Genomic DNA, 18,396 nt, shown 5'->3' on the forward strand with positions numbered 1-18,396 from the left:
CAAGTAGGGAGATATGACTTATTCAGTGGGAGAGGAGAAACACACACATCCAGTAATCAAGCAGGGAGATATGACTTATTCAGTGGGAGAGGAGAAACACACACATCCAGTAATCAAGCAGGGAGATATGACTTATTCAGTGGGAGAGGAGAAACACACACATCCAGTAATCAAGCAGGGAGCTATGACTTATTCAGGGGGAGAGGAGAAACACACACATCCAGTAATCAAGCAGGGAGATATGACTTATTCAGTGGGAGAAACACACACACCCAGTAATCAAGCAGGGAGCTATGACTTATTCAGTGGGAGAGGAGAAACACACACATCCAGTAATCAAGCAGGGAGCTATGACTTATTCAGTGGGAGAAACACACACACCCAGTAATCAAGCAGGGAGCTATGACTTATTCAGTGGGAGAGGAGAAACACACACACCCAGTAATCAAGCAGGGAGATATGACTGATTCAGTGGGAGAGGAGAAACACACACACCCAGTAATCAAGCAGGGAGATATGACTTATTCAGTGGGAGAGGAGAAACACACACACCCAGTAATCCGGTGCTAGACAGAAACAAAAGTAATAAATAACCAGACCAACTTGACCTGATGAAGATCACCCTATTCCATGTGTAGTGGATTACTACCTTGTCCCTGGGCAACAGTCCTGCACTACATGTTTGTGTGTCTTGAATAAATCAAAGAGTTGAGGACATTCATTATTTTTATCACTAACTCACACCGCGTTGAAGATATTGGTGTCCCCCAGATGACAACCTATGGGCCCTGGTCAAAAGTAAGTAATCAAGCCTGGGATAAGTCTGCCTCGTCTGAGCCAGAACGGCCCAGAGCTGCTCCTGGTCAAAAGTAGTGCACTTGGGGAACATGGTGTCAGTTGAGACGCAGCCTATGAGTCTCCATCCTGAACACTGTTGATTTACAGCCTCGTTTAGGAACCCTCTTCTTCTAATCATTTGGACATTTCTCCAACGCATCGTGAGTTGGAAAACCATAACTGCATACAGGAAATGGTTTTATTGCTGCGGCATTATAATCTAGAGGTGATTTGGAGCCACTGTAACTATGGCTGCGTGTGTGTGTGTAGTGTGTGGTTTTGTGTGTCTGAATGTGTGTTTTGTGTGTACATGTTGCCTACATTATCAGGACCAGAATGTCCTGACAAGGTAAGATATTATTTTATTTTTCAGGACATTTTAGGCGTAAGGGTTAGGGAAAATTGGATTTTGAATGGGAATACATTTTTACACCCAAAAAGTCCAGAAAATTCACATGAAAAAAGCTGTGTTTTGTGTGTGTGTGCATTAGTGAGCAGAAAAAAAAAGTTTGAATGGTTCATCCCAGTTTTAACTTGGTCAGGATCAGATGACCCACTTTCCAGGGCAGCGAGACAACCCTGTTTTGGCTTCAGACTCCTGACGCTGTGACGTCACAGTCCCACGTGCCACATGAGTGGCTAAAACGGGCTCGACCTCTTACTGAGCTAGAGAGTGAATGGCCATGGGCCAGTCTGTGTGTGTGTTGTTGTGATGTCACAACGGGGTCAGTCAGCATTCACAGCCAACACGGTTCCCCTTCCTCTGTCCTGCACTGCTCTTTGCCCGACTAGCTGACTGACTGGCATATTTTCAAACATAGAATAAGAATTGCAGTCATCCCCTGATTAAATGCAGTGGGGACCACAGAGATAGAACACAAAGACAAAAACTGTTCTCTCTCTACGGCTGGGACTGTTATTCACCAAACAGGAGAATACAAGGTCATTCTAGTGTTTCACCTGCCTGGGTGACCTAATCAGGCTGGCCTGGACTATTTGTAAACATAGAATTATATTTACTAGATGGGATCCAGTCCCTGGATGCCCTGTCATTCCGGCTGGTTGAGGACTGTTTCTAAATCACCCTGTGTTATCTTCCAGGGGGAAAGCTGTAAAGATCCCTGAGACTCTTTATAAATCTGGTCAGTGTGTTTGAGTGTTAACCAATGGAGCCATCGATCATTCTGTTGTGGGAGGATTACCAGTTTGACTGACTGGCTGAATGAAAAGCCCTCTCATCAATACTCGCTCTTCTACATTCATAAGTTATACAGATGAACTGAGTGACAAGGACAACGTATGCAGATAGATGCAGATTTAGTTAGTCCCAAGGTTACACCGAAGGACATGTTCTCTCTAACTCCCATTCATTCTTCTGGGGAATTAACGCTTTAGGACTATGGATATTCACCATTAGCGATGTAAAATTCCAGTTATTAAATTCCCAAGTTTCCCAGAAATCCCAATTCCCTCATGATTTCAATAATCTCCCAGAGATTTATCTGGACATACTAATGTATGTTAAAGAGATAATGCACCTGAACATCTATATACATGTACATCTATATTTAGGATTGAGGCCTGCACATGTGTCACACTGCAACACACTGCATGTCATTTGGGACACAGGCCTAGACTCCACTGTACTTTGTATCACTTTCAAAGTATCAAAGCATATGGAAATCTTTGATTTATGGGGTTACGAAAACTCCATTTGAAATAAAGCTGTGAAATATCTATTTTGATGTGTTCACACATCTCCCCACCTCACACCTTCAACGATACACATGTTGATGTGGGGCTCTTTCATACCGTCCCTGGGGGGGGTGTGTCACTTGAGTGGGTTGAGTCACTGATGTGATCTTCCTGTCTGGGTTGTGCCGTGGCGGAGATCTTTGTGGGCTATACTCGGCCTTGTCTCAGGATGGTAAGTTGGTGGTTGAAGATATCCCTCTAGTGGTGTGGGGGCTGTTCTTTGGCAAAGTGGGTGGGGTTATATCCTTCCTGTTTGGCCCTGTCTGGGGGTGTCCTCGGATGGGGCCACAGTGTCTCCTGACCCCTCCTGTCTCAGCCTCCAGTATTTATGCTGCATTAGTTTATGTGTCGGGGGGCTAGGGTCAGTTTGTTATATCTGGAGTACTTCTCCTGTCCTATTCGGTGTCCTGTGTGAATTTAAGTGTGCTCTCTCTAATTCTCTCTTTCTTTCTTTCTCTCGGAGGACCTGAGCCCTAGGACCATGCCTCAGGACTACCTGACATGATGACTCCTTGCTGTCCCCAGTCCACCTGGCCGTGCTACTGCTCCAGTTTCAACTGTTCTGCCTTATTATTATTGGGCCATGCTGGTCATTTATCAACATTTGAACATCTTGGCCATGTTCTGTTATAATCTCCACCTGGCACAGCCAGAAGAGGACTGGCCACCCCACATAGCCTGGTTCCTCTCTAGGTTTCTTCCTAGGTTTTGGCCTTTCTAGGGAGTTTTTCCTAGCCACCGTGCTTCTACACCTGCATTGCTTGCGGTTTGGGGTTTTAGGCTGGGTTTCTGTACAGCACTTTGAGATATCAGCTGATGTACGAAGGGCTATATAAATAAATTTTATTTTATTTGATTTCTTTATGTACTAATACACATAGATAATACAGGATCTTAGCAGGACTGGACTGATAAATGCTACATTCACATGTGTGGGTGGTCTTACAACAGCTTTAGGTATTGATTATGAGTAGCTATACATAGGACCTGGTCCCTCAACATCAGAGGGAGGCTGGTGAGAGTTTAGTTTATGGCAGGGGTGGAGGGTAACTGGTCTTAGGATGCAAATGAAATTAGCTGTATTTAACATCTCTGTGCGGAACGCTTTAAACCCCTCCTCTCTCTCTCTCTCTCTCTCTCTGTCTTTTCTAATATGACATGATCAGAGTGGAGAAGAGACATCTAAAGACAGCATCTCCAGTCAATAATAATCACACATGACTTTTTATAGAGAGAGAGACACCCACTCTCAGTCAGAAACATTACACACACACACAGAATCATCATGTCAATCATCAGTGTGTGAGACTGGGCCAGACGGTGTAAAAGCTGAGTCATCTCAAACTGAGCCGTCTGCTGCTCATCTACACTCTGTTACAGGGCGTCTGGTCAAAATGTCACTACTATTGACTAGATTTCAAATCACAGACAGACAAAGATAGATAGATAAGATACAGCCATAAAGACTGACTGACAGACCTCTCTGTGCAGAGCTCATGTTTAAGTGATGATGCTCCCGGCTTCAGTCTCATAATATACTTCTCTCCAACGGAGGCCGGGGTTCAATCCCTGCGTCCAACCTTCCTACTGTTTCTCCCTCTCTGTTTCCACCTGTCGAAATAAACCGTGGAACTCGTCAATCAAAAGAGGAAACAAGAGGCTCACCTCTCTCGGAGGTCGTCCAGACAGCGTTGCAGGTGGACCTCTCCGGCCGTGACCAGTACGTGTTCTCCTGTCTCCTGGATCAGAACCTCAGCACACGGGTCAGCCTGGTTCAACAGCCTCATACCCCGTACCAGCTTAGGCATCTCACCTTGACACACACACACACACACACACACACACACACACACACACACACACACACACACACACACACACACACACACACACACACACGATTGTAGAAAAGTACTTCTTAGTAGACTAAGCATGAATCATTTCCATGTATGAGCCCTACTGCACATAATACACCCTGGATTCAAACCTACATTTGTTTTTCGTTAAGAAACCTTAGACTGAAACCTTTATCCAGAATTAAATGCTAATTTTCATTTTCTGTCGCAAAACATTTTCAAACACTTTCTGATGAGTGCCCTGATGAACATAACCCAGGACGGGTTTGAATTTTCAGGGTTACAGGTCAGCTCAACTACTAAGTGCAACTACTTAAAAGAAAACAAACAAACACTATTTGAAGCTTCCCAAAATAGTTATCCTGAAACTAAAATACCAGCCATCTTTCTAAGACTAGCTAACTAACTGACTGACTGCTAGTTGACTAACTTCCTCCATGTGAGGCAAATGTTGCCCTCAGCTATAATACTAACGAATACCACGGAAGAGCTGCAGGAATGTCTGACTATCTGTGGACCAGCTGACTGGCTGACTGACTGGTTGAATAGCTGGTTGGTTGACAGAATGGCTGGCTGACTGGGGTGCTGGAGGAACGTTAGCTTCTCAACATTAGCATCTTACCTCAGATGACAGACAACAAAAACATCACTGACAGGCAACAACCTCAACAAATTCACAATGTGGTGTAAGTGTGTTTGTGTTTAACCGTGTGTGTTTGACACTTACTTGGGTGTTTGGGTTCGATGGCCACTCGTACGATGGGAGTAGCTTCGAAGTTGAGGGGGATGAAAGGGGGGAGGGCAGGGGAGGTGGAGAGGGTCGCAGACTTCAACACACACTCCTCGAGACCGCCAATACCTAGGGAATCAATCCATCAATCAATGAATCAATCCAGCACGTTCTACAAACACATGTCACAGTGATTGACAACAGCTGGAGCCTAAAGAGTGATCAGAGAGACAGTAGTGACAAGGAAACAGTCCCTAGGTAGGAAGAAACCATAAGAGGAACCAGAGTCACGAGAGGGAGTTGAACCTGCTCTGACTGGGACGAGGAGATTAGAGGAGGAGAAGCATAATGAACAAGATTATATGAAGAGCAGAGGACCTGATCCTAGATCAGAACTCCTGCTCCGAGAATTCAGACACCTGGAGATAAGATAACGTCATTATTAGGGCAGCTACCACTTCAATGGTGAACAGTTCATTAAAAATTAACCTTCATAGGCTGTGTCCAAATGGCACCCTATTCCCTTTACAGTGCACTACTTTAGACCAGAGACCTATAGTGGTCTAGTCAAAAGTAGTGGAGTATGTAGGGAATAGGGTGCCATTAAGGACGTAGCCCTGCAATGTCTCTCTGTGGAAGAGAGCAGAGTAACTCCAAGGGGAAAGAATAATGAGACCAGCTTTGTCTCTGCTTCAGACACAAGTGAGGGAGAGAAACACACAGAGAGAGAGAGAATAATGAGACAAACTTTGTCTCTGCTTCAGACACAAGTGAGTGAGAGAATCACACACAGAGAGATAGAAACACACAGAGAGAGAGAGAGAGAGAGAGAAATGTGTGAGAGGAAGGAGGAGACAAAAGGCCAAGAAATGTGCAAGAGAGAAAGAGAAAGGAAGAGTGAGAGAGAACTAGAGAGAGAGACAGATTAGAAAAGAGAGGGATGAAGAGAGAGGGGCAGGGAGAGAAAATAATTTCCCTGCTGTCAGAAGGTTTAGGGCTCTGAGGAACACTGAGGCTAATGTAGCCTGGGGGGGAGAAAGAGGTAAGGGAAGATAGAGGGGAGGAAAGAGGAGATGGTTTTGTACTGTAGCAGTGGAAGAGGGCCCTATCCATAACCTACCCATATAGCTGAGTAGGGAAGGTTGCCTGGTGGCTCCTGACAAAGGGGAGAACATATCCCTTCCTCTAGCTCTCCTTCTTTCCTTTCTTTTATCACTCTCTCTCTCTCCTTCTTTCCTTTCTGTTATCACTCTCTCTCTCCTTCTTTCCTTTCTGTTATCACTCTCTCTCTCCTTCTTTCCTTTCTGTTATCACTCTCTCTCTCTCCTTCTTTCCTTTCTGTTATCACTCTCTCTCTCCTTCTTTCCTTTCTGTTATCACTCTCTCTCCTTCTTTCCTTTCTGTTATCACTCTCTCTCTCCTTCGTTCCTTTCTGTTGTCACTCTCTCTCTCTCTCTCTCTCTCCTTCGTTCCTTTCTGTTATCACTCTCTCTCTCTCCTTCGTTCCTTTCTGTTATCACTCTCTCTCTCTCTCTCTCTTCTTTCTGTTATCACTCTCTCTCTTCTTTCCTTTCTGTTATCACTCTCTCTCTTCTTCCTTTCTGTTATCACTCTCTCTCCTTCGTTCCTTTCTGTTATCACTCTCTCGCTCTCCTTCTTTCCTTTCTGTTATCACTCTCTCTCTCCTTCTTTCCTTTCTGTTATCACTCTCTCTCTCTCCTTCTTTCCTTTCTGTTATCACTCTCTCTCTTCTTCTTCCTTTCTGTTATCACTCTCTCTCCTTCTTTCCTTTCTGTTATCTTCTCTCCTTCTTTCCTTTCTGTTATCACTCTCTCTCCTTTCCTTTCTGTTATCACTCTCTCTCTCTTTCCTTCCCTTTCTGTTATCACTCTCTCTCCTTCATTCCTTTCTGTTATCACTCTCTCTCTCTCCTTCCCTTTCTGTTATCACTCTCTCTCCTTTCCTTTCTGTTATCACTCTCTCTCCTTCTTCCCTTTCTGTTATCACTCTCTCTCCTTCGTTCCTTTCTGTTATCACTCTCTCTCTCCTTCTTCCCTTTCTGTTATCACTCTCTCTCCTTTCCTTTCTGTTTATCTCTCTCTCCTTTCCTTTCTGTTATCACTCTCTCTCCTTTCCTTTCTGTTATCACTCTCTCTCCTTTCCTTTCTGTTATCACTCTCTCTCCTTTCCTTTCTGTTTATCACTCTCTCCTTTCCTTTCTGTACACTCTCTCCTTTCCTTTCTGTTATCACTCTCACTCCTTTCCTTTCTGTTATCACTCTCTCTCCTTTCCTTTCTGTTATCACTCTCTCTCCTTTCCTTTCTGTTATCACTCTCTCTCCTTTCCTTTCTGTTCTCTCTCTCTCTCCTTTCCTTTCTGTTATCTCTCTCTCTCTCCTTTCCTTTCTGTTATCACTCTCTCTCCTTTCCTTTCTGTTATCACTCTCTCTCCTTTCCTTTCTGTTATCACTCTCTCTCCTTTCCTTTCTGTTATCACTCTCTCCTTTCCTTTCTGTTTATCACTCTCTCTCCTTTCCTTTCTGTTATCACTCTCTCTCTCCTTTCCTTTCTGTTATCACTCTCTCTTTTCCTTTCTGTTATCACTCCCTCTCCTTTCCTTTCTGTTTATCACTCTCTCTCCTTTCCTTTCTGTTTATCACTCTCTCTCTCTCTCTCCTTTCCTTTCTGTTTATCTCTCTCTCCTTTCCGTTATCACTCTCTCTCCTTTCCTTTCTGTTATCTCTCTCTCTCCTTTCCTTTCTGTTATCTCTCTCTCTCTCCTTTCCTTTCCTTTCTGTTATCACTCTCTCGAGTCCATTCTACCGTGTCAGAGCTGAGAGACCAGACTGTATCCAAAGAGTTAGTCGTTCTTTATTTTCAATTCTCTGATGATGTTTTGTTCAACTGAACTGTGATGTTGAATAGTGTTTTGGATTAATTAAACTGGAGGTAAGATGAGCCTGGTCCCAGATCTGTTTGTGCCGTATGGCTGACGCCTATTGGTGTTTGGCATGACATTGACCATAGGAGTTGGCAAGACAGCACCAACAGCTCTGCGACCAGGCTACGATTAGCTAGCTTTAGTGCAGTAATGGATGAGCAGGCTAGGCCAGGGTCATGTTCATTAGGAAGCAAACGGAAGAACACGGACTGAAACAGGAAGATAATTCATCCAATGAGTAGTATTGATTTTCCTTTTTCTGTTGCAAAATATTTTCGGTCGCATGCCCCAATCAACCCAATCCAGGACTGTAATGGAGAATGGAGGCTGGACACAGGCCTTCTTTGTGTCCATTTTAAGGGGCTCAGCCGGCCTCAACTACACCGCCATCTTTATCCTACCGCTGATGACTTCCTGTGATCGCACACAAAGCGGGGGCCGGGCAGGAGACTCTGGCAAATTTAAGCGTGACTCTTTAAAACAGCAGGCTGAACAGTGAGCCATAGCTTCAGATAGTATTTTAATGAGTACTACATACATCCTGCCACTCTTCAACGCTTCACCTCAGTCACATACGCTTCTAAATGGAACAAAAATATAAAACGCAACATGTAAAGTGTTGGTCACATGTTTCATGAGTATAAATAAAATAACCCAGAAATGTTTAAAATGTTGTGCACACATTAGTTTACATCCCTGTTAGTGAGCATTACTTCTTTACCAAGATAATCCATCCAATTGGCATGCTGACTGCAGGAATGTCCACCAGAGCTGTTGCCAGAGAGTTGAATGTTCATTTCTCTACCATAAGCCGCCATAATGTTCATTTTAGAGAATTTGTCATTACGTCCAACCAGGCCTCAAAACATGCCTCGTGTGGGCGAGCAGTTTGCTGATGTCAACGTTGTGAACAGAGTGTCCCATGATGGTGGTGGGGTTATGGTGTGGGCAGGCATTTACTACAGACAATGAACACAATTGCATTTTATCGATGTCAATTTGAATGCACAGAAATACCAAGACGAGATCCTGAGGCGAATTGTGAGGCCCACTTGTTTTAAAGGTATCTGTGACCAACATATTCCCTTATATGAACTACAACTCAGTAAAATCTTTGAAATTGTCGGAGTGGTATTAACTAAAATTCTCTCTCGAAGCAGTGCGGCTTGGCAGGGTCGTGTTTCAGAGGACGCATGAATCTTGACCTTCGCCTCTCCCGTGTCCGTACGGGAGTTGCAATGATGAGACAAGACTAACTTACAAATTGGGGGGAAAAATAACTATAATAATTATAAAAATATATATAAAAATAAGAGGTAAAAAACAAAAGTTAAAAAAAATACATTGAACAAAAAAATGGAATACTGTCTGCATGAACTTGGTCTTATTTCTACCTAGAAACCGACTTACAACTGGATATATGCACACCATTATAAGAAGTTGATCACACACACACACACACACACACACACACACACACACACACACACACACACACACACACACACAAGCGGAACAGATGCTAGACATCTAACTGGGGTCTGGTGTGTGATGTGTGTATGTAGCCAGAAAAGCTGATGACTCAGAAGTTGAGCTGACTCCCTGTGATCCAACCCACAGCCCACTCAGTCACACAAAGAACAATACAACTAAGGAACAAAAGCCTTCCTTGGCTAAAGACCTTAACAGACTGACATGCGGAGGGCACAGGAACCTGATCTAGTCTAAATGCTTTGAGATGCTGTGTGTGTGTGTGAGTGAGTGAGTGAGTGAGTGAGTGAGTGAGTGAGTGAGTGAGTGAGTGAGAAATCTATCCAACTAGAGCCAATCACACCGTGATTGTTGAATTGTCCAGGTGTGTAAGTTAGTTTCAGTTGGTCGTTGCTGGACCTCGTTTCAGTTGGTCGTTGCTGGACCTAGTTTCAGTTGGTATTTGCTGGACCTAGTTTCAGACCTAGTTTCAGTTGGTATTTGCTGGACCTAGTTTCAGTTGGTATTTGCTGGACCTAGTTTCAGTTGGTATTTGCTGGACCTAGTTTCAGTTGGTATTTGCTGGACCTAGTTTCAGTTGGTATTTGCTGGACCTAGTTTCAGTTGGTATTTGCTGGACCTAGTTTCAGTTGGTATTTGTCGGACCTAGTTTCAGTTGGTCGTTGCTGGACCTAGTTTCAGTTGGTATTTGCTGGACCTAGTTTCAGTTGGTATTTGCTGGACCTAGTTTCAGTTGGTATTTGCTGGACCTAGTTTCAGTTGGTATTTGCTGGACCTAGTTTCAGTTGGTATTTGCTGGACCTAGTTTCAGTTGGTATTTGCTGGACCTAGTTTCAGTTGGTCGTTGCTGGACCTAGTTTCAGCTGGTCGTTGCTGGACCTAGTTTCAGTTGGTATTTGCTGGACCTAGTTTCAGTTGCTATTTTTCTGGACCTAGTTGCTTGTAGTTGGTTCCGATTCAACATGTGCAATCTGCCATGGACAGTTGGACCTTACCCCAAAAAACATTGATAGTTGGTTGGCTGTAGTTTTATTCAGACACAGATTGATTATTACAAGACAAACTGTGATTCATAGCAACATACTTACACTCCACTGAACTGTGATTGTGTATGTTTTGTAAGTGGTTCAACACATTGTTCTATATTAAGTAGGTTTTTTACTTTTTTTAAAGCTGCACACAAACTGCCCTCCTGGGACAATGCAGATTTACTGAACTGAACCAATGAGTAGAACAGTCCAGTCTGAACTCTACCAGGCTCTAGTGAACCCATGAGTAGAACAGTCCTGTCTGAACTCTACCAGGCTCTACCCAGGCTCCAGTCTGAACCTACAGGCTCTAGTGAACCCATGAGTGAGTAGAAACAGTCCAGTCTGAACTCTACCAGGCTCTAGTGAACCCATGAGTAGAACAGTCCAGTCTGAACTCTACCAGGCTCTAGTGAACCCATGAGTAGAACAGTCCTGTCTGAACTCTACCAGGCTCTAGTGAACCCATGAGTAGAACAGTCCTGTCTGAACTCTACCAGGCTCTAGTGAACCCAGTCTGAACTCTACCAGGCTCTAGTGAACCCATGAAACAGTCCAGTCTGAACTCTACCAGGCTCTAGTGAACCCATGAGTAGAACAGTCCAGTCTGAACTCTACCAGGCTCTAGTGAACCCATGAGTCAGTCCTGTCTGAACTCTAGTGAACCAGGCTCTAGTGAACCCATGAGTAGAACAGTCCAGTCTGAACTCTACCAGGCTCTAGTGAACCCATGAGTAGAACAGTCCAGTCTGAACTCTACCAGGCTCTAGTGAACCCATGAGTAGAACAGTCCAGTCTGAACTCTACCAGGCTCTAGTGAACCCATGTGTAGAACCTCTACCAGGCTCTATGAACCCATGTCCAGTCTGAACTCTACCAGGCTCCACTGAACTCTACCAGGCTCCACTGAGGCTCAAAAAAAATATACTTTTGGACAACATCGGATTCCTTTACCAAGTTAAAATGGGACTTCAAAGCCAATAATACGGCAGAATGTACCAGTCACTTTACGAAGGAAATGGGTCTTATTTGAAGAGGAGAGAGAAGCCAGACTGGAAAACACTGAATGTTATACTAGATGTGTGGCTGGAGATAGCTAAAATGTGTGTATGTGTATATAAATATTCGGTTTTATTAAGTACAAGGCCAGAGCCTTGGAAATCTGCTCCTTCTTACATCCTATGGAATCTCCCTTCACTGGAAAGTCCCTATTTGACTCTGCAGTGTGTGTGTGTGTGTGTGTGTGTGTGTGTGTGTGTATGTGTGTGTATGCATTGGCAGGAGAGGAGGGGATGTACCTCTAGCCAACTAATACACTGATTATTACATTAAAGCTTCTGTCCTCTGGCTAGAGAGAGTAGTTGGGGGTGAACTGACAAAGACCTCTTTAATATATACATTCAAATGGACAGACAGATTTCTGGACGCTATGAGACAGGGACAACATTCCATTCTCAATCAAATAGGAATTATCTTTGCAAAAAATCTACAAGAACAAAGCAAAATAAAATTGAGTGATTGATTGCCCAAAAATGAACCATCACTGTTCTTTGCCTGTAGGCCACGAGGGTTAATGTTAATACTCAACCAACTATGTTCTTCATGACAACTATGGTCTTCATGACAACTATGTTCTTCATGACAACTATGGACTTCATGACAACTATGGACTTCATGACAACTATGGACTTCATGACAACTATGGACTTCATGACAACTATGGACTTCATGACCATAGCTGGTTGAGTTTAGGTTAAAATGTATTAAGAGACAAGAAGAACGGGATCCTTTTGGATCCTAAAGCCGTGTCACTGCCCACATCTCCCTCCCTCTAACCATTGTGATATCACTGCTCCAACAGGCATCCTATGAGGCAAGGGCTGCCAGGACACCTTTCTGCTCACTTATGTCATTCCCCCACTTTCTTCATCGTGGTGGCACACACACACACACACACACACACTCAGTTGTGCACTGCAATCGTACGCACACACACACACACACACACACACACACACACACACACACACACACACACACACACACACACACACACACACACACACACACACTCTCTGTGAACATCTCCAGGTGTTGGCTCTAACTAATAGCGGGGACCAGCCCACTCCAATCCTTATGACTCATTTAATGTGCACTTTAGAAAACGGCTCCCATTACATTCCACACTAAAACACTGAACAGGGTGCCATTACATTCCACACTAAACACTGAACAGGGTGCCATTACATTCCACACTAAACACTGAACAGGGTGCCATTACATTCCACACTAAACACTGAACAGGGTGCCATTACATTCCACACTAAACACTGAACAGGGTACCATTACATTCCACACTAAACACTGAACAGGGTGCCATTACATTCCACACTAAACACTGAACAGGGTGCCATTACATTCCACACTAAACAGGGTGCCGTTACATTCCACACTAAACAGGGTGCCGTTACATTCCACACTAAAACACTGAACAGGGTGCCATTACATTCCACACTAAACACTGAACAGGGTGCCATTACATTCCACACTAAACACTGAACAGGGTGCCATTACATTCCACACTAAACACTGAACATTCCACACTAAACAGGGGTGCCATTACATTCCACACTAAACACTGAACACACTAAACACTGGTGCCATTACATTCCACACTAAACACTGAACAGGGTGCCATTACATTCCACACTAAACACTGAACAGGGTGCCATTACATTCCACATTAAATACTGAACAGGGTGCCATTACATTCCACACTAAACACTGAACAGGGTGCCGTTACATTCCACATTAAATACTGAACAGGGTGCCATTACATTCCACACTAAACACTGAACAGGGTGCCATTACATTCCACACTAAACAGGGTGCCATTACATTCCACACTAAACAGGGTGCCGTTACATTCCACACTAAACACTGAACAGGGTGCCATTGCATTCCACACTAAATACTGAATAGGGTTCCATTACATTACATACTATCAATCTAATTTTATTGGTCACATACACATGGTTAGCAGATGTTAAAATGCGAGTGTAGCGAAATTCTTGTGCTTCTAGTTCTGGCAATGCAGTAATATCTAACAAGTAATCTAACAAATTCACAACGACTAACTTATACACACAAATGCAAAGGAATTAATAGGAATATGTACATGTAAATATATGGATGAGCGATGGCCGTGTGGCATAGGCAAGATGCAGTAAATGGCATAGAATACAGTATATACATATGAGATTAGTAATGTAGGATATGTAAACATTATTAAAGAGGTGTTATTTAAAGTGACTAGTGATACCTTTATTAAGTCCATTTATTTAAGTGGCCAGAGATTTGAGTCTGTATGTTGGCAGCAGCCTCTAGTGTGAAAAACAGCTTCTCTCTCAAGGCTCTCGGTCCCAGCTTTGATGCACCTGTACTGATGATGCGTTGTGCAGACCTCACTACCCTCTGGAGAGCATTGCGGTTGATGGAGGAGCAGTTGCCATACCAGGCCGTGATACAGCCCGACAGGATGCTCTCGATTGTGCATCGGTAAAGGTTTGTGAGTATTTTAGATGACAAACCACATTTCTTCAGTCTCCTGAGGTTGAAGAGGAGCTGTTGCGCCTTCTTCAACACGCTGTCTGTGTGGGTGGACCATTTCAATTTGTCCGTGATGTGTACACCGAGGAACTTAAAACTTTCCATCTTCTCCACTACTGTCAGGTTGATGTGGATAGGGGTGTGCTCCTTCCGCTGTTTCCTGAAGTCCACGATCATCTCCTTTGTTTTGTTGACGTTGAGTGAGAGGTTATTTTCTTGACACCACACTCCGAGGGCCCTCACCTCCTCCTTGTAGACCGTCTCGTCGTTGTTGGTTGTCAATCCCACCACTGTAGTGTCGTCTGCAAACTTGATGATAGAGTTGGAAGCGTGCATGGCCATGGAGTCATGGGTGAACAGGGAGTACAGGGGCTGAGAATGCACCCTTGTGGGGCCCCAGTGTTGAGGATCAGCGGGGTGGTCATGTTGTTTCCCACCTTCCTACCGGTTTTCTACATTCCTACCTGGGTGGGTGGCCCGTCAGAAAGTCCAGGACCCAGTTGCACATGGCGGGGCCGCTTAATGACGAGTTTGGAGGGTACTATGATGTTAAATGCTGAGTTGTAGTCGGTGAACAGCATTCTCACATAGGTATTCCTCTTGTCCAGATTTGATAGGACAGTGTGCAGTGTGATGGCGATTGCATTGTCAGTGGACCTATTGGGGCGCTAAGCAAATTGGAGTGGGTCTAGGGTATCAGATAGGGTGGAGGTGATATGATCCTTGACTAGTCTCTCAAAGCACTTCATGATGACAGAAGTGAGTGCAATGGTGCATTAGTCATTTAGTTCAGTTACCTTAGCATTCTTGGGAACAGGAACAATGTCAGCCATCTTGAAGCATGTGGGGACAACAGACTGGGATAAGTATTGATTGAATATGTCCATAAACACACCAGCCAGCTGGTCTGCTCATGCTCTGAGGACACGGCGAGGATGCCGTCTGGGCCGTCAGCCTTGCGAGGGTTAACACGTTTAAATGTCTTACTCATGTTGGCCATGGAGAAGGATAGCCCACAGGCTTTGGTAGCGGGCCGTGTCAGTGGCATTGTACTGTCCTTAAAGCGAGCAAAGAAGTTGCTTAATTTGTCTGGGAGCAAGACATCGATGTCCGCGACAGGACTGGTTTTCTATCTGTAATCCGGAATTGTCTGTAGACCCTGCCACATATGTATTTGAGCCGTTGAATTGCAACTCTACTTTGTCTGTACACTGGCGCTTTGCTTGTTTGATTGGCTTGCGGAGGGAATAGCTGCACTGTTTGTATTCGGTCATGTTTCCGGTCGCCTTGCCATGATTAAAAGCAGTGGTTCGCGCTTTCAGTTTTGCATGAATTTTGCCATCAATCCATGGTTTTTGGTTAGGAAAGGTTTTAATACTCACAGAGGGTACGACATCTCTTATGCACTTGCTAATAAACCCACTCACCGAGTCAGCGTATACATCAATGTTATTGTCTTGAGGTTATCTGGAACATATCCCAGTCCACGTGATCAAAGCAATCTGGAAGCGTGGAATCCGATTGGTCAGACCAGCATTGTATAGACCTGGGCACGGGTGTTTCCTGTTTTAGTTTCTGTCTATAGGCTGGGAGCAACAAAATGGAGTCGTGGTCAGATTTGCTGAAGGCGGGGGGGGGCTTCCGTGCATGCATCACGGAAGTTAGTAGCAATGATGCAGAATGCTACCAGCTCGTGTCGCGCATTGGATATGCTGATAACAAGACCTAAATTCTCTCAGGTCAGCTTTGTTAAAATCCCCAGCTAAATAAATGCAGATGTATGGTTTCCAGAGCCCAGTGATGTTCTTTCAGGGCCGACGAGGTAGCTGCTTGGGGGGGGGTGATCAAAGAGATGTCTGTTTCTGTCGGCGCGTTGAATGTAGGAACTGGGTGTTTGTACCAACTCTGACAACATAAACACTGAATAGGGTGCCATTACATTCCACACTAAACACACTAAAGCAGTGTGCTATAGAGGGAATAGGGTGCCATTTGGCAGTTCAGGAAAACTCCCTCACTTTCAGCAGAAACTCCAGGCACATCTTCTTCATACAACTGAAGGAGACATTGCAGGGAACATCACTCAGTTTAAGTAGACAATGTCTGTGTCCCAAATGGCTCAACTACACTAAGTCTATAAGGAAGAGAGTCTGGGCTTTGTTCAAGCTCAGAGAGGCAGTCTGCAAGCAGATACTGAAGCACCGTCTAAGAAGAGAGAAAAGTTTGTTTAGGGTCAATGGGCATATCTCAAATGCAGTGTGTCTGTGTTTGTGTTCTGATCTAAAGTAGTTCACTATGAGGATTCAGGGTGCCATTTGGGATCTACAAATTTTGTTGGCACTGGTCAAAAGCAGCGCACTATTTTCATTTCCATTTCAGTCATTTAGCAGACGCTCTTATCCAGAGTGACTTACAGAGCTATTAGTGTTAAGTGCCTTGCTCAAGGGCATGTCGGCAGATTTGTGTCAGCTTGGAGATTTGAACCAGCAACCTTTCAGTTCCTGGTCCAACGCTCTAAACACTAGTGTACAATTTGGGATGCAAACATCATCTTCCTGGCATAAAGGGGGAACGAGAGGGGCATGAGGCAACCTTATCTCTTAACAAACAACGGCTTACAACAGGAGAGCACTGGGCAACTCCAGTCCTGAAGGTATGAAACACTGGCCTTCCAGCTGGGCTGGAGCAAAAGTCACCGACTACAAGACCCCATGCACACAACCCTGGCTGCACACAATGTCAAGTCATTACAGGATCTCTGTCTGTATAGGACATGACCAGATCAGGGGGAAACAGGATATAACCAGCAGGAGGTTTTAACCATTAAATCAAACACCACCATAAAATCACTTCATTATTAATCCTACCCTGGATCCTTTTACATACAACACTGTGTGAGTGGGCTGGCTGGGGACATATGAGCTATAGGAAGGGTTGGGGGCTGGATCATCGGTTGTGTGTGTGTGCACAGCGGGGTCTTAGGTCTGAAATAACACTAGTAGATTACACTGGGGATGATTTGTGAACAATGAGTGCAGGAGGATGTTTGATCCCTCGTACAGCAAAGTAGTGACAGGCAAGGTTTTCCTTCAATGAATACATTCTCGACCCTAGAATATCTGAGACCTGGCGGCTCCATTTCCTGTTTTAATGCGTGAGCGATAGATCAGAGACAGATAGATACAGTGCATTCGGGAAAGTATTCCGTCCATTTTGTTACGTTACAGTATCACATCCTGACCATAGTTTGCTTTGTATGTTTCTATGTTTTGTTTGGTCAGGGTGTAATCTGAGTGGGCATTCTATGTTGGATGTCTAGTTTGTCTGTTTCTGTGTTTGGCCTGATATGGTTCTCAATCAAAGGCAGGTGTTAGTCGTTGTCTCTGATTGGGAACCATATTTAGGTAGCCTGTTTTGTCATTGTGGGTTGTGGGTGATTGTCTATGTTAGTTGCTTGTGTCAGCACATTTTGGTATATAGCTTCACGGTCGTTTTTCGTTTATTGTTTTGTATTCAGTGTTCAGTGCTTTTCTTTAATTAAAATATCATCATGAACACGTACCACGCTGCATTTTGGTCCGCTTCTTACAACGATCATGACAGAATCACCCACCAACCAAGGACCAAGCGGCGTGGTAACGGGCAGCAGCAGCAGCAGCCAGCATCACAATACTCAGGGACATGGGAGGACGAGTTGGACGGAAAAGGTCCCTGGACAGAGCCAGGGGAATATCACCGCCCCAAAGCAGAGCTGGAGGCAGAGAAAGCAGAGAGGCAGCGTTACGAGGAGCTGTCACAGCAGCGCGGCTGGAAGCCCGAGAGGCAGCTCCAAAAATGTATTGGGGAGGGGCACAGGGAGAGTGTGGAAGAGTCAGGAGTCAGACCTGAGCCAACTCCCCCTGTTTACAGTAAGGAGCCAAGGAGGAAACCAGAACCAGAGCCGGTGTTGGAGGTGAGCGAAGCAGAGACAGTGAAGGAGTTAATGGGGAAATTGGAGGAGAGAGTTATGAGGGAGGTGCTGTGTTGGTGTATGAGGCACAACATTCGCCTGACGTAGCGTGTCGGGATTTGATGGCACCTGGGTCAGCTCTCCATACTCGTCCTGAGGTGCGTGCTAGTCGTCTGGTGAAGACTGTGCCAGCCTCACGC

At 44.7% G+C, this 18,396-nt stretch overlaps 1 protein-coding gene across 1 annotated transcript in view; it reads right to left on the minus strand.

Annotated features, from left to right (window-relative positions):
- Window positions 1-18,396, minus strand: part of efl1 (elongation factor like GTPase 1) — an 83,128-nt gene that overhangs the window by 9,810 nt on the left and 54,922 nt on the right. The window contains exons 16-17 of the mRNA XM_064984399.1: window positions 5,176-5,307; window positions 4,258-4,405 (exon numbers count right to left, since the gene is read on the minus strand). Of these exons, the coding sequence (XP_064840471.1) occupies window positions 4,258-4,405; window positions 5,176-5,307 (280 nt within the window). The remainder of the gene's footprint in view (window positions 1-4,257; window positions 4,406-5,175; window positions 5,308-18,396) is intronic.

This window comes from Oncorhynchus masou, chromosome 2 (genome assembly GCF_036934945.1).
Source record: "Oncorhynchus masou masou isolate Uvic2021 chromosome 2, UVic_Omas_1.1, whole genome shotgun sequence".
Lineage (NCBI taxonomy): Eukaryota > Metazoa > Chordata > Actinopteri > Salmoniformes > Salmonidae > Oncorhynchus > Oncorhynchus masou.